Source organism: Pelophylax lessonae (genome assembly GCF_965119305.1).
Source record: "Pelophylax lessonae genome assembly, chromosome: 13".
NCBI classification, from domain to species: Eukaryota; Metazoa; Chordata; class Amphibia; order Anura; family Ranidae; genus Pelophylax; species Pelophylax lessonae.
The window spans coordinates 143,578,242-143,591,050 of NC_138780.1; the positions used below are offsets into that span (position 1 = coordinate 143,578,242).

At 42.0% G+C, this 12,809-nt stretch overlaps 1 protein-coding gene across 2 annotated transcripts in view; it reads right to left on the reverse strand.

The window, feature by feature from the left end:
- Positions 1–12,809, reverse strand: part of CCDC175 (coiled-coil domain containing 175) — an 87,096-nt gene that overhangs the window by 30,778 nt on the left and 43,509 nt on the right. For both annotated transcript variants that reach the window (XM_082274837.1, XM_082274836.1), the window contains exons 6-8: positions 8,107–8,229; positions 5,008–5,117; positions 3,969–4,050 (exon numbers count right to left, since the gene is read on the reverse strand). In XM_082274837.1, the coding sequence (XP_082130963.1) occupies positions 3,969–4,050; positions 5,008–5,117; positions 8,107–8,229 (315 nt within the window). The remainder of the gene's footprint in view (positions 1–3,968; positions 4,051–5,007; positions 5,118–8,106; positions 8,230–12,809) is intronic.

A 12,809-nucleotide genomic window follows, 5' to 3' on the forward strand; every position in this document is an offset into this window, starting at 1 on the left:
TGCCTAAACACCTTGTTCTTGGATCCACGTGATGGTCTGCCAGGTCTTGCTCGAGCACGCGGATGATAACAACAACTTTTCACTCCTTGATTTTCTTTAGCACAACATGATTGGTTGAAATTTGTCATTTTTATATGTATTAGGTGGCTTCTTTGTATAACCTCTACTACCATAAATGTGTGTCGAATACCAAAGAACTTCACACCCCTGAAGAAGGAGATTTTTCAAAATGCGTTGGATGCTCTGGGCCAGGGCCCCGTGACAGCCACTAGGCCTTCAATGTGATCAGTTCTGTGCACACCTGTAGTTAGAAGAGGTTCTTTTTTATGTGTCATTTAGGTTCTATGTTTGAGCCACCATATTGAATGTTGACGTTTGCTTTTTTGATTTAAAAAATATCGAATAAATATTATGTATTTGTTACTATTCAATTCTACTTATTCAAAATCAGTAGGCCAGTAAAGTCCCTTTCCATTGGGGTTTTTTCTTCTTTACTCTAGTTCTGGGAGGGCATCTATTAACGTCCTCCCAGAATCCTGCCCCCTGTGCACACTCGGGGCACGCTAATCACAGATCGAGGTAAATTCCCAATCACGGCAGCCCTCTACCATGTTATTTAGCTGTGTCCAATCACAGCTCATCACATGTAAACAAATGACGTTTATCAGCATTTCCTTTCCTCAGTGCTGTCACTCTGTGAGGAAAGGAAAGCCGATAACCAGCTATCCAGTGAAAAGGGACATTTACACTGATAATCAGGGCACTGATCATCAGTACCTTAATTATCATTGCAGCCCCATCAGTGTCCATTATTGTCCATCAGTGCAGCATATCAGTGCCCATCAGTGCAGCATATCAGTGACCATCAGTGCCGCCAATCAGTGCTCATCAGTCCAGCCTCATCAGTTCCCATCAGCACACATGAGTGAAGAAGAAAAATTACTTATTTGCAAAATTTTATAACAGAAACGAAGAAAAACATTTTTCTCCTAACATTTCGGTCTTTTTTCATTTGTTTAGCAATATATAAAAAGTCTTGATTAAATACCACCAAAAGAAAGCTAGATCTGTCTCCAAATAATGCTAAAAATGACATAGGGGTGCAGTATTGCATGACCGCGCAATTGTCATTCAAAGTGCGACAGCGCTGAAAGCTGAAAATTGGCCTGGTCAGGAAGTAGATGAAATTGCCCAGAAGGCAAGTGGTTAGAGTTTTACAGTAATGAACTAGGCTGGTGCACCTTCCTTTTATGTTTGTGTTTTAGCATTGGGTTTCCCCAAATTGAAGAGTGCAGCAAGGCTTCAGTGGATACATTGGTGGTTCTACTTGGTGGTAACCTACAGTGGTCCAGTGGGTTTGTTCAAGGTGGAAGATTTTTCCATTTGGGCTTTTTAAAGATTAGACTACCGGTAAAATTGTCATACCTGTAGTGCGTATTTTGTGTACATTTATTTGTGGGGTGTGTGTCTTTACCACTTCCCATATCCCAGTATAATGTGTTGAATAGGATGCCAATCTAAGAGTTTTTTTAAATTAGCGACATTACCAGCTGAAATCACCGAATGTGGAAGGGAGTTCCAAATCCTTACAGCTCTAACAATAAAAAATCCCTTATGCAGTTGGAGATTGAACTGCTTCACCTTCAAATTTATTGAGTAGCCACATGTCTTCTTGAGGAGCAGAGAGGGGGGGATTTGGAGTTTGGAAATGGAGGTAGGTCTCATCCCTATAACTGTAGACAAGAAAAGCAGATTCCCCACTAATTGCGACTGTAGTGACCTACATGCAGAGTCAAAGAGTTGGACATTAACCCATTTCACATGAGTGAAATTTATCGCTTCTCGGCCTTTTGGCTAAGATCAAGTGTAGTATCTGTTCTTATCAGTTGGTATGGACCCTGAGGGTTAGTATCGGCAGGGGCTGAAATGAACCGGGGCGCTCTGGACGTCACTGGAGGACCGGGAAGTAGGCACTGTCAGAGAAAGCCGGATGGGTCTGTTGCCTTCTGATTTGAATGGGTCCGCCCCTGTCAGTTTGAAGGGAGTGGGAAAGCCGGGCGACCACGGTTAGTACTGCTCCTGGATGTGATTGGTAAGGAATGGCGGATGGTGGTGGGGGAACCTTTCCTCCTGGGTTGAATCTGGCCTTGCAAAAGGCTTGTCCCCAGTTGAAGGCAGGTTCTCCCTAAGCTGTCTAAAATTCTGATGCCTCCTGATGGGATAGGGCTACACTGGGTCTGGCCGGGGGCTGAGACCGAAAAAGCCCGTGGTGTACGTGCCCCTGGGGTGGCAGCCCAGGGGTGCCTCAATCTCACTGGTGAGGGGCAGCTCACCTGAGTTTTGTGGCACCTTGGTCACTGCACCATCACACTTTTTCAAGCACCTGCCTCTTGGGGTGGGCCTTTTGGCCAACACCAGAGGAATTTTTTATTCCTGGCCGGGGGGCCTGCCAAGGTTTTTCACTTTGGCACTACCCTGCACTTCTCCACTTCCCCTTTCCCCACTCTGTTTTTCTTTGTTGTGTGTCACGTTTGTCCCTTTTTTTGGTTGAGCACTTGCACGACTTTGATGGCGTAGGTCCTCGGGCCTGCCCTGTAAGTCTTGGGAGGGGGTGGATATGGCCTTTTGGCTTAGTTCGCCCTCTCCCATGGGGTCTCCCTTCGGGGGAGCCCTACCTAGTACTCGGGGTGGGCTGTTTCGGCAGTCCCCCTGAAGAATGGGGTCCGCCCGGTTTCGGCTGGGTGGACCTAAGTGAGTACCTCAGTCCCTGTCAGGAGCTTCGCGCCCCGGGGGATCAGGGTCAGGGCCCTTCCTCTTCGGAGGAGGGCCATGTGTGTACGCCTTGTGCACTTTTTGTGTGTCCACGTTTGCGTGTGTGCACTTTTTTATGCACCGGGTGTTAAGTCTTTTGAGTGTGTTTCACACACCACGGGCTTTAAAATAAAAAAAAAAAAAGTAGGTCGCTAAAGTCCCAATTAGTGGAGAATCTGCTTTTCTTGTCTACACGTCTTCTTGAGTGACCGGAGATTGAATAGTTTCCTCTCTATGCTGAAATCACCATTAGGATATTTGTATATCGCTATCATGTCTCCTCTTGTACCTTTAGGTTAACTACCACTTTAAATCCAATAATACATGACAAAGGAATGCCAGAGTCCTATGGGTTAGCAGTGCAGAAAAAGCTTGCTTTGAGATTGGCTTTCTCTAATTAAAAACCTGGGAGGGAGGGAGGAGTCACTACTGTGATGGCTCTCTGAGTTCTTTAAAAAACTAACTTTTATTTCAGTATAGATGAAGGTGACACAACCCTTTATCATTGCTTAAAGAAGACTACAGGTCCACCTGCTGGCTTGATAAAATAAGACTATAAAATAATCAAATCCAAGATTCGATAATTATCTGGTTTGAAAAATTAAACACTACTATGTTCTATTTTTGTAGCCCTTCTTTAAAAATAGAGAAATAATGTAAAAACCACTACACGTTTGCTTGAATATAATAAACTCTTTAAGTTTTTATTTATTATTTTATTTTAGTTTAGTGAAAGAAAAAAAAAAAGGGAGTTATATTTTGAAGTAATAGCTATGGGTGTGGTTGGATTTACAATGGTTTGCCTGTCTCAGTGCTTTGATAATAGCAAATCTCTATGTACTACTACATATACATAGCACAACAAAGATCTGATTTGCTTGGTTCCCTACAATACAAATGTAGAGCCCCCCCTGCACAGCTGACCTGCTGACACTTACAAGAGCAGGTAGATGATATAAATCACTGCTGCATGGCAGGATAACCCACTACTCACTTGGTGTTTCTGAAAATACAACATACATTTTTTGCTAGAAAAAAGTACACTAACTGCTTTCTATTGTTTCCAGCGGTTCCTGCTGTCTGTGTATTGATTTGCGTAACAACCGATAGGTCAACTTAAATTGCAAAAGCATATTGGCACCATCAAAATTTCTTACCTTTGATAATGTATCTTTTAGGGAATCACTTTTTCTGTTAAAATCCTCTTTTTGGTTAAGCATATGTAATTCTAGGATATCTCTGTAAAATAAACATGGATACTGCTTTAGACAGGAATAGTTAAAATCCACAATAAAAATTCCTAAAACATTCTGCAACGATCACACCTCTAAGTCCAAGGGGTCTATGTATAAAACATTTTTTTGCGGGAAAGTCAGGAACATTCGCTCAAGCTGAACGCCATTTCACCGTATGCTTTATAATAGATTCATTCCTGTATGATCAGCTCCATCTAGTGGCCAAAAGGTGGTATCGTTTTCTGAAATACCTCAATGATAAAATATACTGCATTCTGGCCTCTAAATGGACTGATGGATGACATTGAAATGAATCTATTAGAAAAAGGGAACATGTCCTTCAGCTTACAATAATGCTTCTGACATTTGACCAACAAACATGTTATAAATAGACCCCCAAGAGTCAGGCTCAGTATAGTTAAATTTAAGTCAAATCCAAGCTCCAAGTTCAGGAAAACTGAACAAACCAGTTTATACCTACGTAATATTCTTCCACTACTTAAAGGACCTCTATCATGAAAAATAATAGGCTTATAACTGCATGCAGTGAATACATGACGTGATGAAATTCATTACATGAATTCCTTGTTTGATTTCATGTGCCTTTTTTTATACTTCTCTACATTTGCATAGCCAAGTTTTCCATTCATATTTCATTTAAACCGTGTAAATTTACCAAAAATGTAAACCAAAAATAAATAAATAAACCAAGATTTAAACCGTGTGAATAAAATGTGTGCTCAGCTGCACATAACACATCATATCCTGTCTTTCAAATGAAGCAAAAGATCTTTTCAGTTACTATTTGTAACTTGCGGTATTCGGTCCAACCTTATATAATAGCTTTTATTTTCTATACTGGACCAAGAGTAGAGGTGTCGGACAAAGGTGGCTATAAAAAACTGCCAAGAAGATTGGGGTTCAGATTTTGGACTGTTACATTGTCCTTGTACTCACTTACATTTTGTTGGACAAATCCAGAGATTGTTTTTTCTGAAGGTTTAGTTTATTCGTTAGTCTTCCATGTGAAGCTTGAAGGAGTAAGATCTGATTTCTCACTGAAGTTACATTCTGTAAAGCACAAAAACGTGTATTTCTGTTGGCAGGCATTTTTAGTATAACATTTAAAAAAAGTATATTCAAAGCCATCCAATTTTTGGATTTAAAGGCTAAGTTCACCTTTAAAAAAATAATAAATGCTTGTTTTTTTCTAGGTAAAAAAAAAAAAAAAAATGTGCATTTATTTTATAATTTTTTTTAAAGCATTGCGATCACAACCAACAGATCACTGCTGCTATGTCAGCCTCCTGCAGACTCTTAGTACTTAGCCCTGTATGGGCAGACATGTTCATTGAAGTCCAGAAAGATTAATGAGCTACAAGAGTGCTCATCAGCGCCTTCGCAGTTCATTGAGAACTACAAGCCGTCTTGCAAGATGGTACTTGTAGTCCATTCATTCACAGAGCTCTGTATTTGAATTGGAACAGCGGGTGCAGAGAGTAGATCCCCCTGCTTTCTGTCACAAAAGGAGGTTGGGTCAGGGTGCCATCAGATGCTTTAGTACCATGTTAACCTTAAATATGGGTGTAACATGTAACTTGTTACTAAAGGTGAACTTATTCTTTAAGCTGGCCATAGATGGCCAGAAACTTGCCCAATCAGCAAAAATGGCTTGACAATAGCCAGGTGGACAATTATCAGACAAATATTGGTTTATTTACTACAACTGGAGAGTGCAAAACCTGGTGCAGCTCTGCATAGAAACCAATGCGAAAACTGTTTTTTTGTCAAAGCCTAAAGCCCCGTACACACGATCAGATTATCGGTCGTCTGTTTTTTGTGACATGCTAGTCTGATGTGGAAAGTGAAGAGGTTATTTTCATATGAATTTTCCCGTACGACAGAATTCTACTTCAGAAGTGATGTCATGTGTTGGATTGCTTTGTATGTGTTCTTTCGTCTCTGAGCATGCCTAGTCTTGCTCTTAAAATTTTTTTCCGTTGAAATCTGTACTAATGAGACGAAAAACGGACGTAGTTTTGACGGACGACAAAAATTATATAGCCTGCACATCAGGATTTTGTCGGCCGAAAAGTCGGAGTCGGCTGTCCAAAGCACCATACTAACACCCCGAAAATCGGCAGATCGGTCGTTGGACGAAATTTCCCTTCAGATTTTCTTATCCTGTGTATGGGCCTTTAGTGAACAAGCTGAAGTTAGAAGCTGATTGGCTACCATGTACACCTGCATCAGATTTTGCACTCTCCAGTTTTGGTAAATTAACCCCGTAGTGACTGCATCCTCGGGTGCTGCAGCTGCTGAATACAACAGCCATCAGTGGAGATTCCTCCACCACACTATTTGATGTTGTATGGAATGGTTGAAAACCCCTGTTATAAACTTTTGGTTGTTTGTTTTCCACTGGGGATATTTTCATTCATTTCCTGTCCCAAAGCCACATCAAGAAGGTAGAGGGAATCTCTAAAACTTGCAATGAAATACCCTCAAAGATAGTTGTCACTGCAATAGGCATCCCCACTGGAACATTTCCCTGTTATGTCTAATTTGGTGACATTTGTAAAATGATGGATTTTGTGACACTTTCTATCCCAGTGACCATGGTCACCAGGAATGATCGAGAGGGGTGAATCTCCCCAGTATGGGCAGGTTCTAACTTCTCAAAAGCTAACACAAAAAAAACCCACTTGGGGGCAGGATGGACCCATTTCCGTCATATTTTCTGTAATAGACCACTTCCTATGATCCTCAGCTACATCTAGTGGTCAAAATGCACTATAGCTATCTCAAATAGGTCAATGAGAAAATATACCACAGCACCTATTCCCATATACACATACCAATTGTTAGGAGGAGATATGCTCGCTCTTCTGTGGCTGCTGCTTGCAGGCCAAGCTGCTCTCTTCTTCCATCTCTCATGCCACTGCTCTGACTGGCCAGCGGCAGTGATACCCCTTTGGCAGCATCCCGGTGCCAAGTAACGGTTGGACTGGGCCACCCTGCTTTCTCATTATAAGCCCAGTATCATAAGCCCAGAAAACTGGGGTTGTGATAGCATTCTTGCTTCCTGACTCCCTACCTGTCTGTACTCCTGCTAGTCCCTAACCTATGTACCTGCCCTGGATTTATTGCTAACTCCTGCTCGATTTGATCACTCTCCTTGGATTGCTGCCTGTCTTGACCTTGGATTTGACTTCTGAATTATGCTTGCCCACTGCCAGCCCTGTTTTCAGAACGGTTTACTGGATATGCTTGCCCGCAGCCAGCCTTGACCTTGGACAGCCTCCCGGGCTTTCCCCTGCGGAGCCTAGTGTCCTGTCAGACAAGCCTCAAGACTACAGGATCTCTTTTCCTATCTTTACTCCATTCCCATGTGGCCAAGAACTACAGCATTGTGTACTAAGACCTGGGGACAACCAAGGACCAGTAGGCCTGCTTGCCTTAAAGCAGTGGTCCCCCCACCAATGATAGGGCCCTATTTCTTCCACTGACACCAACACTGGGGCATAATTCCTGCCACGGACACCAATGATGAGCACTGATACCAATGATGGGACGCTATTCCTCCCACTGGGCACCAAAACTGGGGCATAATTGCTGTTAATGTCACCAACAATGGGGCATAATTCCTCTGACTGACACCTATAATGGGGCCCTTTTCCTCCCACTAATACCAATGATGGGGAACTATTCTCCCACTAGTATCAATTATGGGGCACAATTCTTGCTCCTAATGACTATAGGCTCTATGATTATTTTTTACTCCCAATGACCACCAAGCTTGAGGCATTGTTTACTGACCACCGATGCCAAGAAATTTTCTACTCCAACTGCTATCAATCCGGCCCACCTAAAGTCTGAAAGACAGTGAACTGGCCCTTTGTTTAAAAAGCTTAGAGACCCCCTGAGGAATGGAGGCTGCTATAGGTGAAAGAAACAATACCTATAGTTCCTGACCGAGGTATCGGGCAGAGCACCACACCAATATATTACTTACATAAGACCCGAATACATTAGAAGTCTCTCAGCATCTCCTACTTACCTCTTTCTCACTATTAACTTTCTCCTCCACATCAAACAGTACCGATCTCCGCTGGTTCAAATATACCTTCTTTTCTGCATTTCTGGCATCCTGGGCCTCAGTCTTCCTTTGCGTTTCTAAAATCTGAGTAGCAGATAAAGCTCAGAGTATTCACAAGCATTTTATGCCCGGTACATTTTATTCAACATTTTTTTGCTTTTTCTCTTAAACAATTTTAATATATGGCAAGACATAACTCATAGCAAACCAAGTTATGTCATAGCAAATAAAAAATGTAATAAATATAAAAAAATAATAATTTATTTTGGACCTTAGTTCATTGGAAAATGCACAATTTCAGCTCTGGAGAAGGAGAAAAGACAATGTTCTATAAATGACACATCTGTGAAAATAGATATAGATGTGCAGCATTTAGGAATGATTTATGAGTCCTCGGCTGATGTAAAAGCTGCCTGGTATGACAGGTCCTCTTTCAGAAGTTTGTCAACGGCTTATGTTTGCATCAGATGTGTTTTGCTTTCCTATACAATTCATTGGGAGGTTAACTGCAGGTCAAATGCACCTGTCAGAGAATTCTGAATAACCTTAGAAGCACCTCACACTGATGCCTTTGACAACAAGCTCAAACCCTGTTGACACAGATCCCTAAAGCTGAACTCTGGGCACAATAAACTTACCTGATATAAATTCTGCTCCCACAAAATCAACCCCCACCCCCTTGCATCATGCTGGTTTTACTCTACACACTGCAATTCTGTTTGTTCACATGCTGGGATTGGTACAGCTCCCACTCTACTACCAGCCCACTTGTATGCAATGGCTTCAGGTCTCATAGACCCCATTTCCAAGGTCTTGTTTCTGCCCTTCTTGGCTCCTGGTCATTTATAACATAAACCTGAATAAGGAAAGGGATGGTCAGCACTCAGGATGAAACACAAAAAATAGTATTCCTTTATTAAAAAGTCATGTACATCACTGTAAAAATAGCTTGCACATTTTGGACATTAGTCCTTCGTCATGGCTGATGAAAATAAAAAGCCTGGGGCTCTGAGCTTTGTGAATGGGCTGGAGGAGAAAGAATCAGAGACACAACCATAGTACTGGGGTCTACGAGACCTGTGACACTTGCATCTAAGTATCCTTAAAAGAGATGTATGGGTTTATTTTTTTGATTCATACTTACCTAGGTGGATGCAGCATCAGTCTGATGCTGTATCTGTCCCCCGGCGCCACAACTCTGAAAACTGAGCGATCAAACACCGCCAATCGCTCGGTTCTGACAGCTCCCTGAGCAGAGAGCCCCCTCCTCGCTCACTGGAGTGCTGAGCTGTGGAGGGGGTGGGAGCGGCTGGCTCAGGCTCCCAGCAGCTTGCTGAGAGACTGAGCTGGGTGCCGGTCCAGGCATGTGGGCGGATCCCAACCCCATGGTCGTGATGATGCCCGAGCCTGTGATGTCAGCAGAGAGCTGACTTCAGACCGCTCTCTGCTGAAAACGGGTCATAAGAGTGCAAAACAAAATGCACTCCTGTGATCCATAGGAGAAGTACAGCCAAACAAGCTTTGGCTGTTCTTCTCCTTTAAGTATATCAGGAATTGTACTAATCCCAGCATGCAAACAAAAAGCATTGCAATATGTAGAATAAAGCCAGCCTGTTGGGAATCTATAACTGCTTTAACCCGGGTAGCTTCATTGTGCCTGGAGTTAGGCATTAAGCATATCTATAGAGCATTGTAATAAAATCAGATTCAATGTATTTACTTAAATAATATTCTATATACAGTGCATTGCAAAAGTATTCGGCCCCCTGGAACTTTTCGACCTTTTGCCACATTTCAGGCTTCAAACATAAAGATATCCTCATTATGGATCGTTTATTGTCCTAACTCTATGTATTCCAGGATTGATAGCTTCAGTATAAATGCCTAGAGGTAAAGGGGAGGATGTGGGGGCACTCCATATCAGTGTTTTTCAACCACTGCGCCGCGGCACACTAGTGTGCCGTGAGATATTGCCTGGTGTGCCGTGGGAAAAAATCCAATTTAATCCAAAGCGCATGTTTGGGACTATAAATAGCTCCGGTGTCACTGTTACACTGACAGGAGGAGGACAGGAGGAGACATCACAGTAGATCGCTGATGAGCAGAAGAGCGCCGATGGATCTGGATCTGGAGGAGACATGAGCAGAAGAGCAGAAGAGCGCTGACTGATGGATCTGGATGGAGACATGCGCAGAAGAGTGCTGAGTGTGACGGACAGCGGCTATCTGGAGGAGACAAGCGCAGTAAGTGACAGTGAGATACTGCAGTGATGGACAAGTTTTTGAAAAGGAAAGAACTGGACTCTGAACAAAATTCGGAGCCAGATGAGAGCCCAAGTATGAGTGGGGATCAAAAGAAAGCAAAGATGGTTAGCTCAAGCAAATTCTCTGGCACAAGGCAATATAGCGATAGCTATATTTCATTTGGATTTACTTTCACCGGAGATGCAAACAAACCAAATCCACTGTGCGTGGGGTGTGGTGAAAAGCTATCTAACAGTGCTACGGTCCCAAGTAAACTTAAACGCCATCTCCAAACGAAACACCCTTCGCTTCAAAACAAGAATGTGGACTATTTTGTTCGCCTGCGTGAAAACACGGAGAAACAGGCAACTTTCATGAGAAAAACCACAAAGGTAAATGAAAGAGCTCTTAAAGCTAGCTATCAAGTTGCTGAACTTATAGCCAAGTCAAAAAAGTTGCACACTGTGACAGAGACATTAATACTTCCCGCCTGCAAAGCTATTGTTATTTGATTCCTATTCAAGAGAATTACTTTATATATAGTCAATATAGGCACAGAGTTACATTTTTTTTAACATTTTCTAATGGTGGTGTGCCTCGTGATTTTTTTCATGAAAAAAGTGTGCCTTTGCACAAAAAAGGTTGAAAAACACTGCTCTATATGTTTGGAATTTTCTGTGCCAGGTGACCTGGCTTGAGTTTATATCTCATACTGTTGATATGAGTACTGTTTTCTATGGTTCTAATTAACTGTTTCTGTGATTGTTGTAAAGGTGTGAGTTTTCTCAATAAAACTTTTCTCTGATTTAAAAAAAAAAAAAAACATAAAGATATAAAACTGTAATTTTTTTTTGAAGAATCAACAACAAGTGGGACACAATCATGAAGTGGAACGAAATTTATTGGATATTTCAAACTTTTTTAACAAATAAAAAACTGAAAAATTGTGCGTGCAAAATTATTCAGCCCCCTTAAGTTAATACTTTGTAGCACCACCTTTTGCTGCGATTACAGCTGTAAGTAGCTTGGGGTATGTCTCTATCAGTTTTGCACATCGAGAGACTGAAATTTTTGCCCATTCCTCCTTGCAAAACAGCTCGAGCTCAGTGAGGTTGGATGGAGAGCGTTCGTGAACAGCAGTTTTCAGTTCTTTCTACAGATTCTCGATTGGATTCAGGTCTGGACTTTGACTTGGCCATTCTAACACCTGGATATGTTTATTTGTGAACCATTCCATTGTAGATTTTGCTTTATGTTTTGGATCATTGTCTTGTTGGAAGACAAATCTCTGTCCCAGTCTCATGTATTTTGCAGTCTCCATCAGGTTTTCTTCCAGAATGGTCCTATATTTGGCTCCATCCATCTTCCCATCAATTTTAACCATCTTCCCTGTCCCTGCTGAAGAAAAGCAGGCCCAAACCATGATGCTGCCACCACCATGTTTGACAGTGGGGATGGTGTGTTCAGGGTGATGAGCTGTTTTGCTTTTACGCCAAACATAACGTTTTGCATTGTTGCCAAAAAGTTCGATTTTGGTTTCATCTGACCAGAGCACCTTCTTCCACATGTTTGGTGTGTCTCCCAGGTGGCTTGTGGCAAACTTTAAACGACACTTTTTATGGATAGCTTTAAGAAATGGCTTTCTTCTTGCCACTCTTCCATAAAGGCCAGATTTGTGCAGTATACGACTGATTGTTGCCCTATGGACAGAGTCTCCCACCTCAGCTGTAGATCTCTGCAGTTCATCCAGAGTGATCATGGGCCTCTTGGCTGCATCTCTGATCAGTTTTCTCCTTGTATGAGCTAAAAGTTTAGAGGGATGGCCAGGTCTTCGTAGATTTGCAGTGGTCTGATACTCCTTCCATTTCAATATTATCGCTTGCACAGTGCTCCTTGGGATGTTTAGAGCTGGGGAAATCTTTTTGTATCCAAATCTGGCTTTAAACTTCTCCACAACAGTATCTCGGACCTTCCTGGTGTGTTCCTTGTTCTTCATGATGCTCTCTGCGCTTTAAACGGACCTCTGAGACTATCACAGTGCAGGTGCATTTATACGGAGACTTGATTACACACAGGTGGATTCTATTTATCATAATATAGTCATTTAGGTCAACATTGGATCATTCAGAGATCCTCAATGAACTTCTGGAGAGAGTTTGCTGCACTGAAAGTAAAGGGGCTGAATAATTTTGCACGCCCAATTTTTCAGTTTTTTTTTTATTTGTTAACATAGTTTGAAATATCCAATAAATTTCGTTCCACTTCATGATTGTGTCCCACTTGTTGTTTCTTCAAAAAAAGTTACAGTTTTATATCTTTATGTTTGAAGCCTGAAATGTGGCAAAAGGTCGAAAAGTTCAAGGGGGCCGAACACTTTTGCAATGCACTGTATAAAAGAACCACCATAACAATGACCAAAAT